Source organism: Argentina anserina, chromosome 7 (assembly GCF_933775445.1).
Source record: "Argentina anserina chromosome 7, drPotAnse1.1, whole genome shotgun sequence".
In the NCBI taxonomy this organism is placed as follows: Eukaryota; Viridiplantae; Streptophyta; class Magnoliopsida; order Rosales; family Rosaceae; genus Argentina; species Argentina anserina.
In genome coordinates this window covers 20,309,024-20,331,426 of record NC_065878.1, presented here as the reverse complement: position 1 = coordinate 20,331,426, position 22,403 = coordinate 20,309,024, and the positions used below count along the sequence as shown (strand labels likewise).

Here is a 22,403-nt window from a genome sequence, read left to right as displayed (position 1 = left end):
AAAGTGTTGCCATTTTGAAAATTCCCACCATCGTCATCAGCACTCTCTCTACCTAAAAGTCTCGGTCTTCCTCTCTATGCTTGTTCGTCTTCTTCGCGCCTATATCAGCCGCGAAACCCTAACCTCTCTCCTCAAACCCCTCCGCCTCATCCACCAAACCCTCCTCCTCCTCTTCTTCAAAATGTCCCAACCCATCTCCCCCATTCGACCCGACCCGGCCCGCAATCCCAATCTCCTACCCGATCAAAACCCTAGAAGACCTCCAATCCCGATCCTACTTCGACTCCTTCCACTTCCCCTTCAACAAATCCTCCGTGGCTCATAAGCATGGTGTTAAGGTATAACCACTCGATTTTCGGGCTAATGTCACATGTCGGAATTGTTTTTCGTATAATGTGCATGAATGTTTTGGTTAGTTTGTGGTGAAAATGTGTAGGAAATGTTGTTTTTCGATTTGCTTATGCTCTTGATTGGATGGTGTGAGTGATCAAAGTGAAGTGCTAGTTGTTAATTTTCCTGGTTTTCGTATAGGGAATTTAAGGTGTTGGGGACTTTCATCACAGAATGGGAGGAAGGAAAACGTGTATGCGACAAATTGCTGGCCACAAAGGAGACTGCTGAGATGTATGCTGAGCGCTTGCTAGAGGTTGCTGTGGCTTTGGGCTTCGATGGATGGCTGGTATATAGTTTTTCTTGGCTGTGTTATGGAAAGTTATATATAAAGCAGTCTTGTTCTTACGAGCACTGCTGTCTGCAGATCAATATGGAAGTTGAATTGGAGTTGGGCCAAATCCCTAATGTGAAAGCATCTGTCAGCTATCTAACTGAGAGAATGCATTCCTCAGCCCCTGGATCTTTAGTGATATGGTTAGTGCTAGGAGATTTTTATGTAACTGGATTTCCTTCCCCTACCCTGTCGTTGTGTACTTGTTGAAGTTTGTTTTGAGCTGTTACTATTAACTATGCAGGTATGGTAGTGTTACAACTGATGGTAAACTTAACTGGCAAGGCCAACTAAATGAAAAAAATAAACCATTTTTGATATATCTGACGGCATTTTTTCTTTGCACTAGGATTTCTACTTGATGGATTGAGATTGTTGCGAAGAACATTAGCCAAGTCCTTTTTTTTCTTTGCACTAGGATTTCTACTTTTCCAGTATCTTTGTCCAACAAATGGCACTTGTCAGATTCTCTGGTTTTTTCTTGATGTCTTTCGTTAATGTTGCTTTAAGTGGAACTGAAGAATGTTACAAGTATGAAGTTCATAAGCTAAATACATGTTACATGCAATTTATATGCTTTTTTTTGTGTGTGTTATTGAACAGGGTCATGGATACCATGTTTCTATTGAAGGCAGGAAAGTTATAGATTCCTCTTGGTGTAATATTTCTTCCCATAGTTTCCAGGTACTCTTTTGTTGTGAAATTTATTACCGTAGTTATGCACTACACAAATGCAGTGTTTTTTTTTTCTGAAATATTATATTCAAGTATGAGATTTGAACTTTAGGGAGGTTTCAGAAAAAATCTGGCCATAAGAATAAAATCCTTATGCATCAAGTCCAGCCATAATCATCTGAATTTATATTTTCTTGAGTTGAGTTTCTGCAGTTCAAAGAGAGTTCTTTTGCCTTGCTGTTAATACCTAATAGAAATGGTTTCTTAATTCCAAACAACAATATAATTTAAGGCTGTGGGTACAACTGATATATTGACATAATGTCTATTAATTGCTTTTCTTCTCTGGCACAATGTATTCCGTTCTACTGTAATGTGCCACCATATGCAATCTTTTCAAAACTTGTACTTATTGAGTACTGATGTTGGGCTTTGTATGTGTGGCAGCCTTTGCTTCCATTTACCGATAATTCAACTCCAGATGGTATTCAGGCCCATGTTGAGTAAGTTTTGTCTTCCTACCAAATTATACTCCTAATATCTCAATAGATTGTACTATGACAATGGAAGACATATGTTTTACTTGCTTTAGTTAAAGGTTTCAAATGCCTAGTTTGTATCCCTGCTAATGATTTCCGTTTTGTCATGCTTGGCAGTTGGGACTATCTTACTTATAAAATCATTTTGTGAGGGAACCATGACATAGGTTTATAAATCCTAGATGCATGAACACTTCTGATTGTCAGCATTGAGCATAGGAATAAAGATAATTCTGGAAATAATAACTTCTGGGTCCTAATTCAGAGTCATACTCTGACCTCTGTAGTGGATTTAATTACTACTCTACATATATGTGTATATATGTATGTGAATGTATGCATGTATATTGATTAGATCTCAGGATTGACATCCTCATTCTAATATATATTTGAAATGTTAGTTTCAGTGAAACATCTTACAGTGGTGGAGGAAGCGTCACATTTAAAGGAAATCTCAAAGACGACACTGATTTCACTGCAAGACTATTTCAGGGAGATCTTTTGGGGGACTTGCCTTTGTACTTCACATATTCAGTAAGCGATCTCTTTTGTATGTGCTGTCTGGAGGAGTCTCTTATATCTTTTTTGTGTATGAAATCTGATACATGTAGCACAACTTTGCACTTTCCGGCCGTCATGTTTATATTGTTAAACTGGGTATACTTCTACTTATGCAGGTGAAATCAGAGAATAATTCTCGACTAGGCCTTTTTCTTAATTTTGTTTCTACGTCAAATGAAAAATATACAGTACTTATTGTATCCTGGAATTTGCACCAATTCTTAAGCAAATTTAGTAGAGTGATTAGGACACATCAACTTGAAAAACCAGGAACTGCCCCTGGATGGGTTATAGAAAACAGTAGCATCAGAATGAAGGGATGCAGATTAACTAAAATACATGCAGTGTGCTACAGGTCAGAGCCTGAGCTTGGTCAAAGGATTTCAAAATCTAAATCTAGTCAAGATAATTCTTGTGCTGATAATTCAACAGAGTACTATGCAGTGCTTGGCCATATTTCAGTGAAATTGTGTGGACAGAATGCAGATTTTCCACCTTCCAACTCATGGCTTGTTGAAGGTCAGTGCATCCAATGGACTACAGGATCTGAGGATTCCAAGTACCTCAGTCTCAAGATCACTTGGAAATTGAGAGATGGGAATGATTCTGCGTTCTTGACTTATAACATTTATGTTGAGGAACTTGCAGAAGGGAAACCAAAAGTAGGACAGTCCTATCTTGGAGTGGCTAGAGTGGAAGCTTTTTACGTTAATGGCCTGGCAGTTGCTTCTGACACATCTAGCTTCAAGTTCATTATTCAAGTGTGTGGTGGTGATGGGAGTAGCCAGAAACTAGATGATTCTCCTGTTTTTCTGTTGGATACTGCAGCTTGATAACAATTTGCAAGCCTAACTGACTGAATGTTGACGGTGAACAGTGTTATCTGATTCCAATATTGTGATTTTGGGAATTATCAAGTCGTACCGAAAGAATCGAGACTCATATGCTAGGGATTGGGAATCATCATGTTGTACTTAAATAACATTATGGAAGGTTCTAGCCCTTCAAGAGTTACAGAGGTGAAAGAAAAAGTTTAGCTATGGTTTGGGGATCTCGGGATTGCTTTGGACAGACAACAAAAGGTGCTGGCAAACATTTTTGCAGGTGGTGAACTGGAAGGAGCTTTTGTTCAATGACTGGATGTGGTGCAAGTACAAACTTCAGCAACAGTTGGTTCGTTCTCTTTTCAGTTTACGTTTACTCTTTAAATCATACTTGTATTCTATGAGATCATTGCCTCATTGGTATTGTTAAGCTAATAGTTTATACAGGTTGAAGCAAAAATAGAGAAAACTGTGTTGAAAGTTTATAATTTCTCATGAACTGAATCAGTAATGATCATATTAATCTGCATGAAATAAAAAGTGATTATTTACATGCTCTGATACTGCCGTTAATGTATATGTTTTAAGTAGAACCTAATATTATATACTTTTACTTATGTCTTTTAAGATGGACTATGAGATTTCAACTAGCATCAACTGATATTAGAATTATTCTTTTAACATAAGTAAACTCATTCTCACACTAAGAAATTTGCTACTCAGGTGACATTGTTAAAAAAATGCTTATTCTGTTGCTGATATATGGAAACATGAAGCTATTTGATACTCCCGAGTCCGAAATGTAACTAGGAACTTAGCTCAACCCACAGTACCCACTCACATCTCACAACTTAGAAAGTTAAAAGTTCCATAGGTTTAGTTAGTCTATTAGGAACTTGTTATTTCCTGCTTTTGTCAAAGAAATTCAGCCAGTTTTTGGTCAGACGTTCATGGTTCTCCACTATCACATATTTTTGCAGCTATGAATATAAAACTTCCTGCAGGAGAGTTTTAAAATATACAAGTTTCCCTAGAGAACTTGGGGTAGACTTGTTAGGAATGTGGAAAATGTTGCGCACTTCTGTTAGTTTTATAAATAGAACCAGTACCTAGGAACTGAGAATCCATAAACAATGATTCATTGTTCTGCATACCTTCAATATATTTTTTAACAGTTTGTTCTAGTTAGATGTATATCAAAAGCAAAATTGCAATTGTTTTAGTTCAGAGTCTTCATTATAAACTAGTCAATTTAAAGAGAGGGGCTCTTCATCTTAGATGAATTAGCTCTGATACAATGTCCACACACTAATCACATACGAAATAGAGAGCGGAAAACAGAAGACAAATAAAACAAAACAAAAAACTGTTTCCCTTTGAATGATTAAGATTTTATTTGCTATCAGGAGGGGGCATTGTCTGTGGTTCAAAATGATTAATATATAATGATTTGAACATCTGATTATTTGATAACCAAGTAAAGAATAAAGTGCCTCCAAAAGTTGCTAATGGAATGACTTGATCAAAAGAACAGAAGAAAAATGAAGATAACTTAAATAGCAATATAGCATCACCTCTCAGTTTTGGAATTATTAACCTCGAGCCCTCAAAATAGAAATTATAAGGCTCCCCCCACTATCTATTCTTTTCTCCATGAATAAGCAAAGATCGAGGTTGATAGTTTTTACTTTGGAATACCTTTGTCTTGCTAGTATGTAGTTTTTTTACTTCTAAAGATCGAGATTGATCGAGGGAGATCAGATACCTTTGTCTTGCTAGTAATAGTTTTTTACTTTTAAATACCTGCTATTTCGATCTCTGTTTGTTAATTCCAACTTCATTTTGACTCTGCTATAAGCTTTTACTCTAATCCCACTAGATGTTTCATATGTACTCGCAGACTATGTTGGCCCAAGTTCTATTCTTGCTGAAATTTGTGTACTTGTGTCATTGACAATTTGCAAAGATACAGATCTCAGGTTTTCTGTAATGCAAAATTTCATGATGTCTAATCCTGACTCTATTTATGAATTATCACTTTGTTACGATACATTCATTGTAAACTAATACTGTCATTAGTTGCATGTAGACATGTAGTCTTATTATAAGTTTATAACTAGTCTGATTACCTTTGAAACTCTCTTTAAATATTGATTTATTGTAATCTACTATTAGTCATGCTGTCGAAATACTCATTTTTGTACCATTAGTTATATATTTTACTCGAGAAACCATGGTCTCTTAAGTTTATATATATATATATATATATATATATATATAACTTCTCGGCTGCGGACGTCCACACCGTCCGCACGGTGCGGATTCGACGATTCCGGCCACCAGCGACGCGCAATGACATCGCTGACCAGCACAGCTGCACTCCCCTCCTACCGGCGCTCCTGTTTGTGCCGGCCGGAATCTCGAGATTTCAAATTCTGGGCACCGTGCGGAGATTTCGAGATTCCGGCCGGCGTTGCAGCTCCGGCCGGCACAGACAAGAGCGCCGGGAGGTGGGGAGTACGGTTGTGCTGGTCGTCGCCGTCGTTGCGCGTTGCCGGTGGCCGGAATTGCCGAATCTGCACCGTACGGACGTCTGCAACTGAGAATTTCTGTATATATATATATACATACAAGGTTTTTCAGGTAAGGAGGTCCTTATCTTAGCTTAAGGTACGGATTTTCATTTTTGACCAACTTTTCGATCGATTTTTCACATCTCCACCATCCAATATCTAGGTTATAACGTATAGATCATCTACACAAAATTTCAGCCGATTTCATGATCGTTAAGGTATCGAACTAATCAAAACCAATGGACGTATTGAATTTGCCGAACCTGAACCGTTCATATTTTGAGTAGAAAATCGAAGTTATGAGTACCTTAACGGTTATGGAATCGGCTGAAATTTTTTAGAGATGATCTATACGTTATTACCTAGATATTTGACGATAAAGATGTGAAAACTCGATCGAAAAGTTGGTCAAAAATGAAAATCCGTACCTTAAGCTAAAATAAGACCCGTATATATACACGTGTGTGTTCATCTTGGAGTGAAAACGAATGATTCTTATGAACAACTATTGAAGTATATTGATACTACTAATCCAACGAAGTCAAACAATAAAAGACTACAAACCAGTCACTCTGCTTCATATGCTAGAAGTTACCTTTGCTGTAAACAAGAATGGAAAGATACAAAACTGAGGAAGAATTTTATTCGGTTGCAAATTAAATCAGAATAGTATACCCAAAATTAAGCCTGGACCTGTCAATTTGCGGGGTATAGTGGAAGGATTTATAGGAGATAAGTACAGAAAGAAACGGCCACAAGATAAAGAGCTGCACAGAAAAGGCGGTTTGATGGGGATAGATGAAGAAAAGCTTCAAGTTTTGACTTGGGAAACATAATGCTTCCAGCCTTCCTCATTAAACTAAGCTAGTAGGTGGAATCTTCAATCGTTGTATTTTGGTTCTTTCCTCAAACTTTTAAAGCCGTTCCTGGATCTGACATATAGTGTACTGAGAGATGAATTAGTTCAGAAACCATATTATAAAGTAGAATTCACAAATTTTGATCAAGCATTCAGCTTCTTCTGTTTTCTTTCATGACTAATTAACCAAGTTAATTATAATAATCTGCACTTCTGCAGTCGTTGTTCTTTTTTTCCTAAACTTGGAAGGCTTGGATTGTGAAGTATGAAACTTAGTAGTTTTCGATTTGTAAACAAACATAATGGAATCTTCTGGCATGTGAGGAAACACAAAACTGAATGATCAGTTTAATACTAGAAACCCCTCATTTTCTGTGACTTGTTTAGAACTTTATGACTAAGTGGGTTTTGGAAAGTTCAGCAGCATGCAAGTGATTTGTCCTTCTTGCAACAGAACCAGTTTCCATAAAATTCTCGTGTTTGGCTTATTAGGTACCTTTTAACAACAAATATCAAACTGGCACAATACATGAGGCATTGAAAACCTGTTTGGCATACCAAAAATCTAGTAAAGAAGCAAAGGTTTCAGCTGCCGCAGCTTATAAAAAACCAAGAAAACTTGTGGATTAGGTGTGGTTTTAATTCATTCATTACAAGGATGTATGTCCCTTGCTGTAGATTGTTTGAAATGGCCACCGACCCTTTTTGCATGTATGAGTACTTTTATATCCATGGGTAGAAGCTTATCAGCGCTTGTTTAATAAGTGCTTAGTGAGGAGACAGTTTACTTCACTCTTATCACATGCAGAGTTGACAACTTGACATAATTATCATCTTAGATTCTTAACCATGTTTCCAAGTCACCCCTGATCTGTCTGATTATGATAAGACGTTCGTTTGTAGGCAGAGAGAGAGAGAGAGAGAGAGAGAGAGAGCCCTACTCGACAAAAAGATGGAAGAGAAGGTTGAGAGGTTTCAAACTAAGAACCTATGAAATTAGAGCCGCTACTTCGGAACTTAAACTTTCGGAGAACGAGTCAAAATTGTATATCGAACTGACGATAGATTAAAAATACTCTACAATAAAAGAGAGCATAGTTATGAGACCATGTCATGTCCATAGATGCCTTCCCTCTTAAGAGAGTCATGGATGACACCGCTAGAACTAGAAGAGGGAAAGTTGAGGTACTGAGGAAGATTGTTGTTGAGGAAATATGTCCTCTCATCGTCTGTGCACGAATCGATCGGCTCAGAAGGGAGTACCATAGACTCTTGCTGCATCTGAATGCAGAGGACCTCGGCCTGTGCCACAGCAAGTTGCATTTGCAGCTCAGAGACTTGGTTTTGCAGGCAAGAAATGGCACCAGCACATCCATAAACTGGGTCTCTCCCTCTTGCATTGGCTTCATACACTAGACTGCTCACAGCATCTGTTCTCTGGTGAACAGGAAGGTCCTGCACACATCATAAACCATAAAACAGAAGATTAGTTAATCTTTCCACCCAGGATTTTGGTGAAAAGCTCATTTTGGACCTAGTTCCTCGAATATCTAAGCTAGCTGATCAAGTACCTGTAACATCTTGCTAACGTTGCTAGCACCAAAGACTCTGTGCACGATGGCGAACTTGTGGGGGTCATTGGAGGGAAAGTAAGGAGCAAAAATGCAGTCTTGGGTGCATCGGCGTCTCAGCAACTTGCAAGAAGCGCATGGTGAAGTTCCATTTCCGCCTGCCATATATTTGGCTTGGGAAAGGTTTGGAGAGGCCTGGAAAGGAGAGGACTATAGAAGAGGACTGTGACAGTTGAGAATGTGAGACTAAAACAACTTGGAGAAAATGGGACGAGAGGTGGATATTTATAGTAGTTGTACCGAGTGAGCAGTACTGAGCTTTCACTCCTAGCGTGCGATAAATCAAAAATCTAACAACAGTAAACTCGTTTGTAAAATAATTTATGTAGTGACTACCATTAATTTGTAAAATATATACAATGCGAGATTAGCTCTTAATCTCGGTTCTTCACTTCTTCTTGGTTTATTTCCGGCCATCTTCTTTTTACGCACAGATGGAATTCCGATGAAGAAAATTAACAATTACCACCCCAACTTAAAATTAATACCAAGAAAGTGAGATTTTAAACATGATGTGTTGTGATGTGATGTGATGGTGTGTTAGAAACACAGATATGAACCCACAAGCATTCACGTGAACACAGACAAATGATTGCTCTTGCTCCGTCCTCTTGAGCTTATTTTACAATCCAAATGACTAAAATCATTTATTAAAATCATTAGATCAATATGGTCCAAAAGAAAGATATATCAGGTAAGTCATTAATTTTGATTTCACTAATACACTATATAAATAATTACATTTCAAAATTACATGTCATATTGAAATCACCTAGTAGACTAGCATGCACGTACTGCTCGATCTATACCCCGAAGACCAAGTAGTATCCACTCTGCTAGCAGCTGGTTGCATTTCATTGTGCCTGATATTGATCAACTTGTCTGCTTGGTATAAATCTTTTCTCTTCATTATTGTTTTGACCAACTTGTGGAACGATTTAGTAGAATCGACAAAGCTCCAGAGTTTAGTGTCTGACATTAATTTTCCTCATAGAAAGGGTTTTGCATTCATTTTTTTTTTAGGCACAGAAGGCAGAGGAGAATACAAACCAACAAACTCGAGGTCGCACTCAAACCTCTGCATAAGAGGATTAAGAGAATGCCAAATATGTAGAGTCATCATACATGAGGTTACATGCATCGATCTTGGTTGAGTTTCTTACTTAACTAGTTATAATGGTATATCTAATTACTTCTTAATTAATCAGTACAACCATTAAGTACGAAGTGCTTCGATCAGTTTCCTGAAGCAGAATATATAAACCAGAATTGTTTGTCTTATACTTGAAAGAGATCAATTAGCTACCCTCTTGTCCTACTTTGGGTACAAGCGTACTCTTTGAATAATGAACTGCTCTGGTTTTTTTAGTTGTTGCGTACGTAGTTAATTTTTTCAATTATTGCCAACTAGAAAGGGGAAGATCGGGTATATACACCTCAAGTCGTATGTGTTTAATTATTATTTGGTTAATAAGCCAAGCACGCAAGCAGATCCGTATTGAGATCTCCTTAATTAACTAGGAACATCACCATGACAGCACCTGATGTAAGAACACTCGAGACGAAGACTGATCGATCCCGTGACCTAATACTCATGCATGGAACAACCCATGCACAGATGCACTCACAGGTCTTGATCGACGTATGTATTATGTATATTTAATTATTTATACAAATAGTCAAATACTATACAAGTGCAAAGATTTTTTTTCTGTGAATATGATCCTAGATCATTCAGGATCATTTGACCGAATATATCATATGATCAAAGTATAAAGCAGGCAGAAAACATGCATATATGTGTAGATCGAGAGTACTAATTATCCGGTGATTTTTATAACTATCAGCGTATAAGTTTAATAAAAATGGGAAATGAAAGAGCAATCCAAACCGATCGACCCTATCACCAAATTAGTGAGACCCTATATTCGAAGGAGACACATGGATTGTTTAATTGAAACCATTCCTTCGAATATGACAAAGTAATGTATACAATAAGTCGATCGTCTCGCACTCGCACAGATTTCCACGCAAGCTTGTTTTTCATGATTCCAAAACAAAACACCCTTTGCCGTTGAATGTATGCACGTTTGCAACTTGGCATATATATATGCTATCTCTTGACATTAAATTTAGGAAACTTTCATTATCATATTAGAATATCATAAATATTTCAGATTTATATACCACTTAAATGGATCTATATATGTCACGTACGTTATAAGTTGTAGAGTTTTGTGCATACAATTTAACCTTACTTTGTGATGAACAAGGGGTAAATCAATGTCAGAATCAACATAGATCATTCAGAATCCTACTCAGTTTTTATCGAGGGTAAGATATATTAGAGGGGGTAATTAAGATATCACCTTGCTGCTTAATTAATCAATTGGTTACTGTGAGAATCTAGCTAGCTAAACTTTGAGGGCAAAATAAACTATGAGGAAGAAACAGACATCTTGACCACGATACAAGGAGAAACATGAGACCTCTAACACAAGCATTTAATGAGAGCGAGCATCGTGCTCATGCTTAGTTTTTTTTTGCTATGTATCGAATTCATATATGATACTGATACTGTTCTGTTCTTATTGATTCTGATTACTGCGAACCAAGAAACACGGGTTAATTATGGTTTCCTCCCTTTCTTTATTCTTTATTAATCTTTCCACATTGGTAATCTCGTTGCCAATTAACAATGTCTTACTCAATTCAGAATTCTTAAGGTAATCATGGATTCATGGATCGATCTATGTCCAGCTGATATCAATGCAATCACATTATATATATCTGCATCCATGGATCGATGAATAGCTTAGGTATCAATAGTAGTATCGATATATAATTTAAAGAAGAAAGTTAAAGCTTAATATCGATGGCCTGTGATCGACTGCATGCCATAATATTCCGGTCTTCATTTTCTTTTGCATGTGACTCGAAACCGCACCATCTCGCATTGTCTCGATCAGAATCATCAGATTAGAGTCCTAGCTTCTAATGAGATACGCTTGAAGAACACTTCTAAACTCCAAAAATATTCGCGTCTCATTTGGGCTTCCCAGATGTATAAAAAATGATTTTCATTTTAAGGAAATCTTTACTCTGACTTAAACAAGGCCCAAAAGCTAAAATAAGATGTGTCCAGTTTCAAGTTTCAACAAATAGTTAAAAGTTCATAATGATATTCTTATGATAATATACTACGCATTTACGCCCAATCAAATTGGAAATGGAACTGTTTAGCCCACATGAACCTTGCCAATTCTTTTGCTAATTGTCCTTTTCCAAAGTTCAAACAAGGAAGAGGAGGAATAGCTTACTTAAGTAATCATAAGCTTGATGCATAAAGTTAGCAGTTAACCTCTTTTAAACAAGAGTCTCGACTAATTCTATGATCAATTAATGAGAAAAAAATTTCATAATAAAAGTCATCTAACCTTCAAAGCCACAGGACTACTATAGGAGAACCTTGAAATTTTGAGGTTTAGGACATGATTATGTAAGTAGGTAATTGAAAATGCTCAAAGCCTCAAATCAAAGTTTAATCATATAATGTCTCAAGTAACTCCCTTTAACAATCACCCAATGTAGTTTTTCCCTTCCACATAGTAAAAAGAAGGAAATCCACCAAGAGATTCCATCTGTCTCACTGATATAGATCAGCAATTGCTTGAAGACAAAACTTGCCTGTCTTGCCTGTCATGCACAGTTGGCCCATATTTGGCCCTTTCTGGTTTCTAGTTTATTTGATTATCTTCGGAGACGTTGTGCAATTCAATCCAATGTATCCATGCACCTTTATAGATAACCCTAGAAGGCATTAATTTGTTCATTGACTTTATTCACTCAAATAATTAGAGGGAAGACTCGTGTTACTATTTAGAGTTTTTTTCACCAACAGTCCCTCAACTCTGGTGTACCTACCAATGTGATACTTCAACTCTTAATCGTACCAATGTGATACCCAGACTCTAGTATTGCTATCATTGAAGTACTTCCGTTAATTTTTTTAAACTTTTCCGTTATCTTAGTGACGTGGCAGATACGTGAGGCCCACAAAGAGGGTTAAAAGACAAAATTAACCTCATCTGAGAGGAGCAATGTTTTTCCCGCCCTTTACCTTGAGAAAGACACCCAACAATTCCAATTTTGGCGCCAATTTTCCCTCTCTACTCCTTAATTTGTGTCTCTTATCTAAACTAAAAAACTACCGCCAACCAGTCGACCACAATCTGATAAAACCTAGATCAATCTCATTTTCTATTTTTACCCTAGCACTTGTTAAACTAACAGAATAAATATATAAATTTATATGGAACATCTCATTTCCACAATCTCATAAGAATATAAAAACACATAACTTAACGAAATTCAATATTCGTTATAAGATTGTGGAAATGAGATGTTCCATATAAATTTATATATTTATTCTGTTAGTTTAACAAGTGCTAGGGTAAAAATAGAAAATGAGATTGATCTAGGTTTTATCAGATTGTGGTCGACTGGTTGGCGGTAGTTCTTTAGTTTAGATATTAGACACAAATTAAGGAGTAGGGAGTGAAAATTGGCGCCAAAATTGGAATTGTTGGGTGTCTTTCTCAAGGTAAAGGGCGGGAAAAACATTGCTCCTCTCAGATGAGGTTAATTTTGTCTTTTAACCCTCTTTGTGGGCCTCACGTACCTGCCACGTCACCAAGATAACGGAAAAGTTGAAAAAAACTGACGGAAGTACTTCAATGATAGCAATACTAGAGTGTGGGTATCACATTGGTACGATTAAGAGTTGAGGTATCACATTGGTAGGTACACCAGAGTTGAGGGACTGTTGGTGAAAAAAACTCTACTATTTAAGCAGGAGCGGATATGATATGAGTCTCAAGAGTCGAGCGCCTTGCATTTGTTAAATTTTATCACTATCATGCAATTAAAGATAAAGAGTAGTAAATTATTGTGCGTGTGAACTTATCAATGAGTTCGATGTCTTCAACAAATCGCATCACCATTACCCAAATTTGTATCATTGATATATTTGATAATTTCTCAAATAAACTAGGGCGGTATTCAATAAATGTGATCTTCAAAAAATTTCTTATTACTTCCATAAAAAAGTTTCTTATTTTTTCTGCTCCCTAAAATTTCATCGGTCAGTACGATTGTTAAGCCATAAGCACATAATTGTACGTATAGACTAATCTTTTATTATTATAACTTTTATACAATTCATTTCAGATATGCAGTTGATGATTTTTATCAGTTTCCCAAAGATTCCGACAATACCATATAAGCCGGAGTGTCCGACCCAGAATTGAACTCTTCATAATTATCAAGTACCAAAAATAGGAAAAATCCTCTAACTTTCTCTTGGCCACAAAAAAGGCAAACCCGTAATTCCCGACCATTTTCAACGCCAAAAATGGACCAAAAAACGACCCGAATACAAGATATTTCCTTTGAAAAACGAACTTAGCCACAAGCCCGCCACGCGCTCAGTCTCACCACTCAATCTCCGCCGTCCAGATGCTCCACATCCGAAGGCCACCACACTCCTCAGCCACCCTTATAATCCACTACACTAAACCTCATTTCACCTCCACAACCACACACGCCTCTTCTTCTTCTTCTTCTTCTTCTTCTTCTTCTTCTTCGATTCTTCGATTCAACCCTAATTCCCTCTCTGAAAATCACCACCATGCTTCTCAAGGCTTCTCCGGCGTCGTCTCTGTGGACGACTCGCAGCGAGACCCTGGCTCTCTCCTCCGCTCCGCTGTCGTCTTCTCCTTCCTCGATTTCCTACCCTGCCGCTACGCTAAACTCGTCGACGTCTCTGTTCGTGTCTATCCGGTCATCGCCGGCGAGGAATGACATCGGGAGCGTGGTCTGCGCGGCGGCGAAGAGCGCGAGCAACCGGCCGCTGACCGGTGTGGTTTTCGAGCCGTTTGAGGAGGTGAAGAAGGAGCTGGATCTCGTTCCTACTCTCCCTCAGGTCTCTCTGGCTCGCCAGAAGTACAGTGAGGATAGCGAGGCTGCTATTAATGAACAGATCAAGTGAGTTTTTGCTTATCTCTGCCATATATTCGTGTTTCTAAATTTTCGAAATGAAATGTGACTTTATAGCTATTGAATTATAGTGTTTATAGTTTTGGTGAATTAATTTGAGGATTTTTGTATCTGTGTATTGGTGTGTGATGCAATTTTGATCTGTTTTGAGTGTTGGAAGTAATGAAATTGGGCGTGTCTGTGAGCTTTGCTTATTAAGTTCAATTGTGCTATGTTCGCTGACGATTTCATTGGGTTGTTTGGTGGAATTTTAGTGTGGAGTACAACGTTTCGTATGTGTACCATGCAATGTATGCCTATTTCGACAGGGACAATGTGGCACTCAGGGGCCTGGCCAAGTAATGTCTTTGAAACTCTCGGAACTCATTTGAGTGTTTTGTTTACTGTGAGTTGGATGTTGATGGTTTTGTTGTGTGCAGGTTTTTCAAGGAGTCGAGTGAGGAAGAGAGGGGTCATGCGGAGAAATTGATGGAATATCAGGTATTTTGATTAGTTTTGAGTGTTTTTGATGATCTGTATGTGTTTCTAGTTTGATTTCTGAGTTGTTGAACTAAATTTGTGTTTTTGGTAACACAGAATAAGCGCGGTGGAAGAGTGAAATTGCAATCAATATTGATGCCTGTCTCTGAGTTTGATCATGCTGAGAAGGGAGATGCTTTATATGGTGAGTTATATTGGGCTTCACTTTTATGTATTTGTGGTGTTTCGTTGATGCATGAGATCTTTAATGTCCTCATATGTGATATACAAGGGTTTGAATGAAAAAGGTGGATACCTGATACATGTCAGCCAAGTGTGTTTGGATTATACACGTATAAAAACAACAAACTAACAAGAGAAGGGCCTGGCCTTAAACTTGGTTTGCTTTATAATTGACCATTTTTTCAAGGGTTACTGTAATGTTGTATGTTTATTGTGTTTTTTTTGTTAGCTTTAATTCTGGCCTCATTTTGATGTAGCAATGGAGCTTGCATTGTCTCTAGAGAAATTGACAAATGAAAAGCTGCTGAATTTGCACCATGTAAGTCATCTTTTCTTTACTGCTCGCTTAGGTCGTTTGGACCAACTGATGATTAGTAATAGTTTCTAACTAGTTGATAACATGGGACCGTTTAGATTGATGGATCTCCATTTGCTACTTCCTAACAAGGTTATATCTGACAGGTCGCTGACAAGAACAAAGATGTGCAACTATCTGATTTTGTTGAAAGCGAGTTTTTGGCTGAGCAGGTAATTCCTGACGCCTCTCCCTGTTTATCATGAGTTTGATTATAGGGCTATTGGATCATGATGTTCATTATCTCCCTACTTTTTTTAGGTGGAGGCAATCAAGAAGATCTCAGAGTATGTAGCTCAACTCAGGAGGGTTGGTAAAGGACATGGTAGGCACCGGCAATTCAGTTTCACTGAGATATTTATGGATCTTAGTTTAGCGTCTTTTATACATTCCAATATGTGACGTACTTTAATCCATACAATTCTTTATGTGCATCTCAGGGGTTTGGCACTTCGATCAGATGCTACTACATGATGAGGTTGCTGCGTTATGAGCCAATCGTCACTTTTTGTTCAGGGTTACCAGTCTCAAACTTTCTCTTGTTGGTTCTAGTTCATGAGTTTTTGACTTTCTGGTTAGTAACTTTTGGTAGTTTTTTAAGTCTAGTGCGCAAAAGTTTTGTGGAAGTCATTTAAATGTAGCACCTAATGAACTGGTGATTTGTTTTTAATCAATGCTTGATCTTTTACTGTTATTCTCTGGTGGAGGTTGGCCTTTCTTCTCAACTTCTCATTTGCAATATTGGTATATGAAAACACCAACAAACAGGATGCAAAATCTCTGATAGAAAAAATTGAAAAGCCTTTTCTTCTGCGGCTCGGCCATAACATTCGCATATTGTACCAAAATATCAAACGGTGCCTGTTTACAACCGAAGGCCACTGAAATTGTTCTACAGTAGCAACCATCTGCTATTCTTGGTCCTGATAACTCAGAACACTAGTTCACTTATATTGAGCTGAGGTAGACCTTAAAGATCCATAAGGAGTGAGATAATGACATTCAAGAAGCTCTGCATATAAAATTTCATTGCGCGTTGGTCCAAGCACTGAACAAGAGAATCAAAATTTGAAACTACTCAGAGTTATGCGGCTGGTGCTTGTTGAGCAGTTTGCCTCTTTCTGTCCTTCTTAATGATCGATAGCTTAATACCTCTTCCCTTGGGCAGACTCAACACTGGCTTTGTTCCCTTGCCAATGGTGAACACATTTCCCAAACGGGTTGCAAACTCATGACCAGTTGAGTCCTGTACGTGGATGGTCTCAAAACTTCTCTGTGTGTTTCTCCCTGTTCTTGATGACACCAACACGCCCCCTGTTCCTTCCACCAGTGACCATGACCACATTCCCAACATCAAACTTAATGAAGTCAGTGATCTTATTGGTTTCTAGGTCAAGCTTGATGGTGTCATTGGCCTTTCAGAAGTGTTAAATGTAGGGGATATTCTTCTGACCGAACTTTGCATAGTTTAAACTGCAGAAGAGTATCAACATGCTGAAGATATCAGATGAATGTACTTCTGTACAAAAAGTTAATATTTACCTACATTTACCACCTTAGGATAATGTTTGCTTCTGGCTGGTAGCCTGTTTATTTTACTCCATTTACACATTTTCTTTCTAGTGAGAGTACAGAGTACTCTATGCACACATAAGTACATAACTTAATGATTTCCACATTTAATATGCATTATGCAGGTAACGATAGAACTTGAAATAAACTGTGAATTCAGGGAGTGATAAACAATGATACAAGTGCAGTTCTTTTCCATTGACTCTAAGCTTTAATTGCAGTTTCTGTTCAAGTGATGTAGCTCAAAAAAACAAACAAACAAAGGAGACGGAACCGGCCATTTGTGTCATAAAGGAGACGGAAATTCCCATTTGTTTTTGGGATTGAGATAACATCTGGAAACACAAATAATTCAAAGAAAACATCAGATTTATACCCAAAATAAATAAATGAAACTAAGAAACATATCCAAAATGCCATGATCATAAAACTATCAACTGTTCCGTTTGCTTTTCTCAAAGAGGAATGATGATACCCACGACGAATTGTAGTTTGTCGTTCCATGAGGTTGGAAAGTTTGTGGCACTCTTTTTCCCCTTTTCCACTTCTGAAACTCTGGCTTTAACATGTCTCAGTGGTTGCCATCTTCTAGGAGACTTGAAGGTTTTGTTGAAAATGTTCTTAATACCGAAAGAACTCGTCGGTGATGGAGTTGAGAGTTTTCTTTCATTGGCACTTGTATCTTGGCTCCTAACACTGTTTTTACTCTAACGTGCTTTTGGAGAGATGAGTCCTAGTTATCCTACACAAATCGACACCTGCAACTATATGTTGTGAAGAGTAAAACGTACATGATCTTCTTATCCTGTTTTGCCTGGGAGATCATAGTTTAGATATCTAAAATCTGTTCGTCCCTTCATGGTCTTTATAGCTTTACTATCAGCAAAATCTACTAATCAAAGCTCATTGCTCAACCTACCTTCAAGTGTGCCTTAGTTCGAGGTCTCTTACAACTAGAGATCAATGAGACTATGTTGTAGCAGTGTGTGTAACACTGGCCTGCCGCTCATTCTCGGGCTTCAACCTGAAAACTCCATAGCTACATTTTGCATTCCTCAATTCTTGTACAACTATTTTAATCGTCAGAATAATAGCAGAGACGTATATGATTGATAAAAATGTGTTAATGGGAAATGTTCGAAAAGACTCGAGCATAGATAGTGTAAAGCTCTTCCAGAGAGAAACGAACGACCGGAGAATTGGGCCTTAAATAGATTTCATAGCTACATTTGCTTCCGAGCTTCATTTAGAGCTCGGTGGATTAAGTTTTTTGATTTGTATTCTTCTGTATATAATCTGAGATCAACTTAGGGATGTTTGAATAGTGAAATTGTGAATTGTGAAGGAAGTAGTTGATGGATGTGTTTCGTGTGGCAGGTACGGCGCCGTTAATGACGTCGCCGGCAATTCATTTGTGGCCTCTGAGGTTCCAGACGGCTGCATTCCCATTCACTTGAATCTTGTGGTAATTTTCTTTGTGAAATTCGATGCGCAAGTTGATTCAGCTAGTAAATAGCTTAGGATTGAGATTACCTTGCTGGATTTTTAGAGTTGGGATAAGATTTTAACATTGCTGATGTGGTTATTTTCACAGGCAAGGCATGGAACTCGTTTTCCGACGGAGAAAAGGATGAAGGAGTTGGACAATCTGGCGCTTCGTCTGGCTTCGTTGGTTAAGGAAGCAGAAGAGCAGAAACAGCCTTTGGAAAAGGTTCCTGAATGGTTAAAGGAATGGGAATCGCCTTGGAAGGGGAAACGAAACGATGGACAATTGACTGTCCAAGGGGAGGAGGAGCTCTATGAGCTGGGAGTTGGGACTAGAGAAAGGTTTCAGAGTCTGTTTGACGAAGATTACCATCCAAATGTTTATCCCATCAAGTCTTCTCAGGTAAGCTGCATTGACACTTATAAACACATTCGACTATAATTACTGCCATCAGCAGCTTTGTTTTAGAAGCTTTCAGTACTCCACTAGAGCTGTGTAATTAGGTTGGCCATTTTTCCTATGAAAAGCTGCCACTGACTGTAATCATTGGTGACTCTTTAAACAGCAAAGTAAATTATGTCTCTGCCTTTCAGAACGCTAAGAACATATGTATTTATGGATCATATTTAATTATTAACTTGGCAGATCCCTCGGGCGTCAGCCAGTGCGGTGGCATTCGGCATGGGGTTGTTCAGTGGCAAAGGAAATCTTGGGCCAGGAAAACATCAAGCTTTTGCTGTAACCAGTGAAAGCCAGGCAAATGATATAGTGCTGAGGTTTCATGATTGTTGCGATAACTACAAGGTACATGCTGATTTGATCAATTTTCTTTTGTAGATAAGACACATGCATAAACATAAACTCTGATTATGGACCATTGGCTGGTGTGATTGGTTAAACAGTACTTGGTGTTCTATAATCTTTATTTTTATAATACATCTGCAATGTTGTGCTGATGTAGATTCATGTATGCAGAGCTATCGGAACAGTCAAGAGCCATCTGTCGATAAGCTTAAGGAACCAGTCTTTGGTGAAATTACTTCTGCAATAAAACGGCGTTACAAGTTGAGCTTTACAAGCAGGACATGGCTTCCCTCTGGTTTCTCTGCAAACAGGTAGTTAATCACTTTCTTCTTTTAAACGCGAACATATTGTATAAGCCGAATTTAGACTTGTGAATTAATTATTCCTGTAGTAAAGTTTGAAAAATGACTATGATTTGTTTGTTTTTAATTTGGCAGGAGGCATCCTTATTGAATATAACTAATCAAGCTTGTGCGCTTTTCAGCCCCTCTGAGGTACTGCCGGATGAATTAGCATTCAAAAATGAATGTATGATACATCAAATTGTAGTGTTACCACCCCCTCGTTGACATAATGTGATTCTGATGGTTTCAACCTGAATATTACAAATGGGCGTGCATGTATAGACATCACTATTTGGGATGATTAAACTCTCATTATTTTCTTCAGCGGTTTCACGTGCAGACAGTAATTCAAAAATGTCATTATTTTCTTGCACTCCAGTTTTAGTGCCAGACCACGGTTAGCTGTTTTGGGAACAAATACTATCAGTATACCTCTGTCAATTTCGTTATATGTATTGACATTTTGTGTTTTGCCTTGCAGGGTTGTGATGGTTCCAACCTTTGTCCACTTGATGTTTTCAAGGTACTGTTTTTTACCTGCACCAGTATTTACTGATATTGTGTCGCATTATGCTAATCTTACAATTCGTGTTTCACCAGGAAAAAGTAGTTGCTCCTCACTTGAAGCATGACTACAATGCAGTTTGCAATATAAAAGGACAGCAAGAGCAGAAGCCTGCAACCAGTAAGGGGAATGATGCTAGCTGCAGTGAATTGTAGTTTGTCTTTCAAGTGAGGTAGGAAAGTTTGTGGCACTCCCCTTTTCTACTGCTGCAACTAGGGCTTTATCAGCTCGCATTAGCAGCCATCTTCTGGTAGACTTAAAACGTTTTGTGGAAACTGTTGCTAAATACCGAAACAACTCGTCTTTGTCCCGATACAGAAGTCTCTGCGTTCTGAATTAACCCAGCTGGCGATAGAGTTGAGAGGTCTATATCATCAGCATCTTGTAGCTTTGCCTGTAACACAACTGCTTAGCCACCTTGCTGTTCTAACGCGTTTTTGGAGTGATGGATCCTAACACAAACTTTGTAGTTCCTAAGTAGATAGTTCTGTTCGTATGTTCACAAAAACAAACAAATACTCAGGTCATAACATGTCATTGTATTTGACTTAATTTTCACCTTCATATCATGTACGTTTTCCTTATCACCGTCTTTGCCTGGTAGCTCATAGTTTAATATGCAAAATGATCTATTAGCTCCTTGAAGGTCTTTATAATGAGTCAATGAGGCTCAACACAAACAGTTGCCTCTTCTTATACGATTGACAAAACTGTTAACGGAAACTGAGATAAAACACAGAAATGCGGATCGAACATTACAAGAGGCAAAAAATGAAAAGGGGTATGGCGTCGACAGCAGGATTCGAACCTGCGCAGGCAAAGCCCAACAGATTTCGAGTCTGTCTCCTTAACCACTCGGACATATCGACACCAGTGCTCTTCAGTATACCGATTTAGTAAATTTACACGACTTTTACCCAAGAGAGGGCATGCATGGAGAGTGAAATGACTTCCCCTCCTATATAAATAGACAACATGCACTTGTTTGTTGTCTGCTTGGACGTTCAGAACTTTTCGCTCGCTTTAACTCTGCACTTGTGTAATTACTTTATTTGATTTACCATATGTTGCACGTTTCTATGTTCTTCAAAAAGAGTTTGTTATTGGCTGGTTTATCCATTTCAATGTTCTTATCTGCACATTCAATCTTGAATGTTTAGCAGTAAGCTGCGATTGATGTGCTTATGGCAATAAGCTCAGTTATGTCTTTAAACTGCTATTGTATTTTGATTTATATCATTGAATTCCTCTATTCTCACTTGAATACAGCATGCAATGGTCTGTCACTGGTTTCTTTGCTAATGAAATTCTTGATTTCTGTTCTTTGTTTGTCAGGAACAAGGTATAACAGTCCTAGGCAATGCAATTGAAGCCTGCACAAAAGCAATTGAGCATCACTAGAGGAAACTAGTGGGGAAGGAAGCACCAAGAGTGGTCAGTACAGAGTACCAACTCGCTTCCATATTTTTGTTCTGTTGCAAGTGAATATTGTTTCAGAGCATTGACGTTGTAATCCATAATCTGGAGCCAGCTCCAATTGGTTCTTGACCTTGCATAGAATTACTTTTTTTTTAGTTTGGGTCTAATATGGTGTACTTGTGCAGGTGAGTGAAAAGGAAAATAAATTACTGCAAGAGCACATGAGTAGCTCCGCCAAGAGAATGAGGAGGTTGCCGGTGATACAGGTAGTGAAGATGAAGACGACACTGGAATGGGAGAAGTTGACTAGGAGAACGCAGGCCGGGCATTATAAAGTGGAAACAGTTGTGGGCATAGATAACGTCTTAACCAATTTTCTCAAGCAAGTCTATTTTTTATAAGGCAAAATTTTAAGAAGAGTATATGAATTTTTCTCCACTGAGAATTAAGGTTTATTAATTTCTGAAACTATCATATAGACACATAAATTATCGAAGCCAACCGATTTTAAAGTATTGTATGATAGATGTATTTTGCCTGTTTACCCGTTTAGGAGTTTTTTTTATGAAGGATTACAAGACATGCCTTAGAACATCTCTAGTCCATTAGTTATTTTGGACATGTCAGCCCAACGGCTTTTTTTTTACATTAAGCCCTATTCTCCAACCGAATAGCCATATACATATGGTAATAGGTGGATTTGACTAATGACT

At 38.0% G+C, this 22,403-nt stretch overlaps 4 protein-coding genes and 1 non-coding gene across 5 annotated transcripts; 3 read left to right on the top strand and 2 right to left on the bottom strand.

Annotated features, from left to right (window-relative positions):
- Nucleotides 1–76: 76 nt before the first annotated feature.
- Nucleotides 77–3,518, top strand: LOC126803766 (cytosolic endo-beta-N-acetylglucosaminidase 1-like). Its single transcript, XM_050531507.1, is given in 10 exon segments — nt 77–192; nt 194–338; nt 437–477; nt 532–679; nt 758–867; nt 969–991; nt 1,272–1,408; nt 1,847–1,902; nt 2,340–2,472; nt 2,616–3,518. Coding segments are annotated over 10 exon segments (1,626 nt in total). The 3' UTR covers nt 3,333–3,518.
- Nucleotides 3,519–7,778: 4,260 nt separating this feature from the next.
- LOC126804019 (LOB domain-containing protein 12-like) lies at nt 7,779–8,532 on the bottom strand. The gene is made up of 2 exons (XM_050531771.1): nt 8,327–8,532; nt 7,779–8,210 (listed from the first exon to the last, which is right to left on the bottom strand). Exons 1-2 carry the CDS (start codon nt 8,489–8,491, stop codon nt 7,854–7,856), a joined length of 522 nt encoding a protein of 173 aa, XP_050387728.1. The 5' UTR covers nt 8,492–8,532; the 3' UTR covers nt 7,779–7,853.
- A 5,472-nt stretch (nt 8,533–14,004) lies between these two features.
- On the top strand, nt 14,005–16,194 carry LOC126804018 (ferritin-4, chloroplastic-like). Its single transcript, XM_050531770.1, has 8 exons — nt 14,005–14,431; nt 14,698–14,781; nt 14,863–14,923; nt 15,020–15,107; nt 15,403–15,464; nt 15,608–15,673; nt 15,762–15,825; nt 15,941–16,194. Exons 1-8 carry the CDS (start codon nt 14,076–14,078, stop codon nt 15,991–15,993), a joined length of 834 nt encoding a protein of 277 aa, XP_050387727.1. The 5' UTR covers nt 14,005–14,075; the 3' UTR covers nt 15,994–16,194.
- Nucleotides 16,195–17,638: 1,444 nt separating this feature from the next.
- Nucleotides 17,639–20,793, top strand: LOC126803765 (uncharacterized). The gene is made up of 8 exons (XM_050531506.1): nt 17,639–17,715; nt 18,450–18,537; nt 18,667–18,960; nt 19,204–19,362; nt 19,520–19,588; nt 19,800–19,856; nt 20,188–20,229; nt 20,307–20,793. The coding sequence occupies exons 1-8, from the start codon at nt 17,639–17,641 to the stop codon at nt 20,424–20,426; spliced, it is 906 nt and encodes a 301-aa protein (XP_050387463.1). The 3' UTR covers nt 20,427–20,793.
- Nucleotides 20,794–21,058: 265 nt separating this feature from the next.
- Nucleotides 21,059–21,140, bottom strand: TRNAS-CGA (transfer RNA serine (anticodon CGA)). Its single transcript has one exon. It is a non-coding gene; the product is annotated as a tRNA-Ser (tRNA).
- Between the last annotated feature and the right edge of the window lie 1,263 nt (nt 21,141–22,403).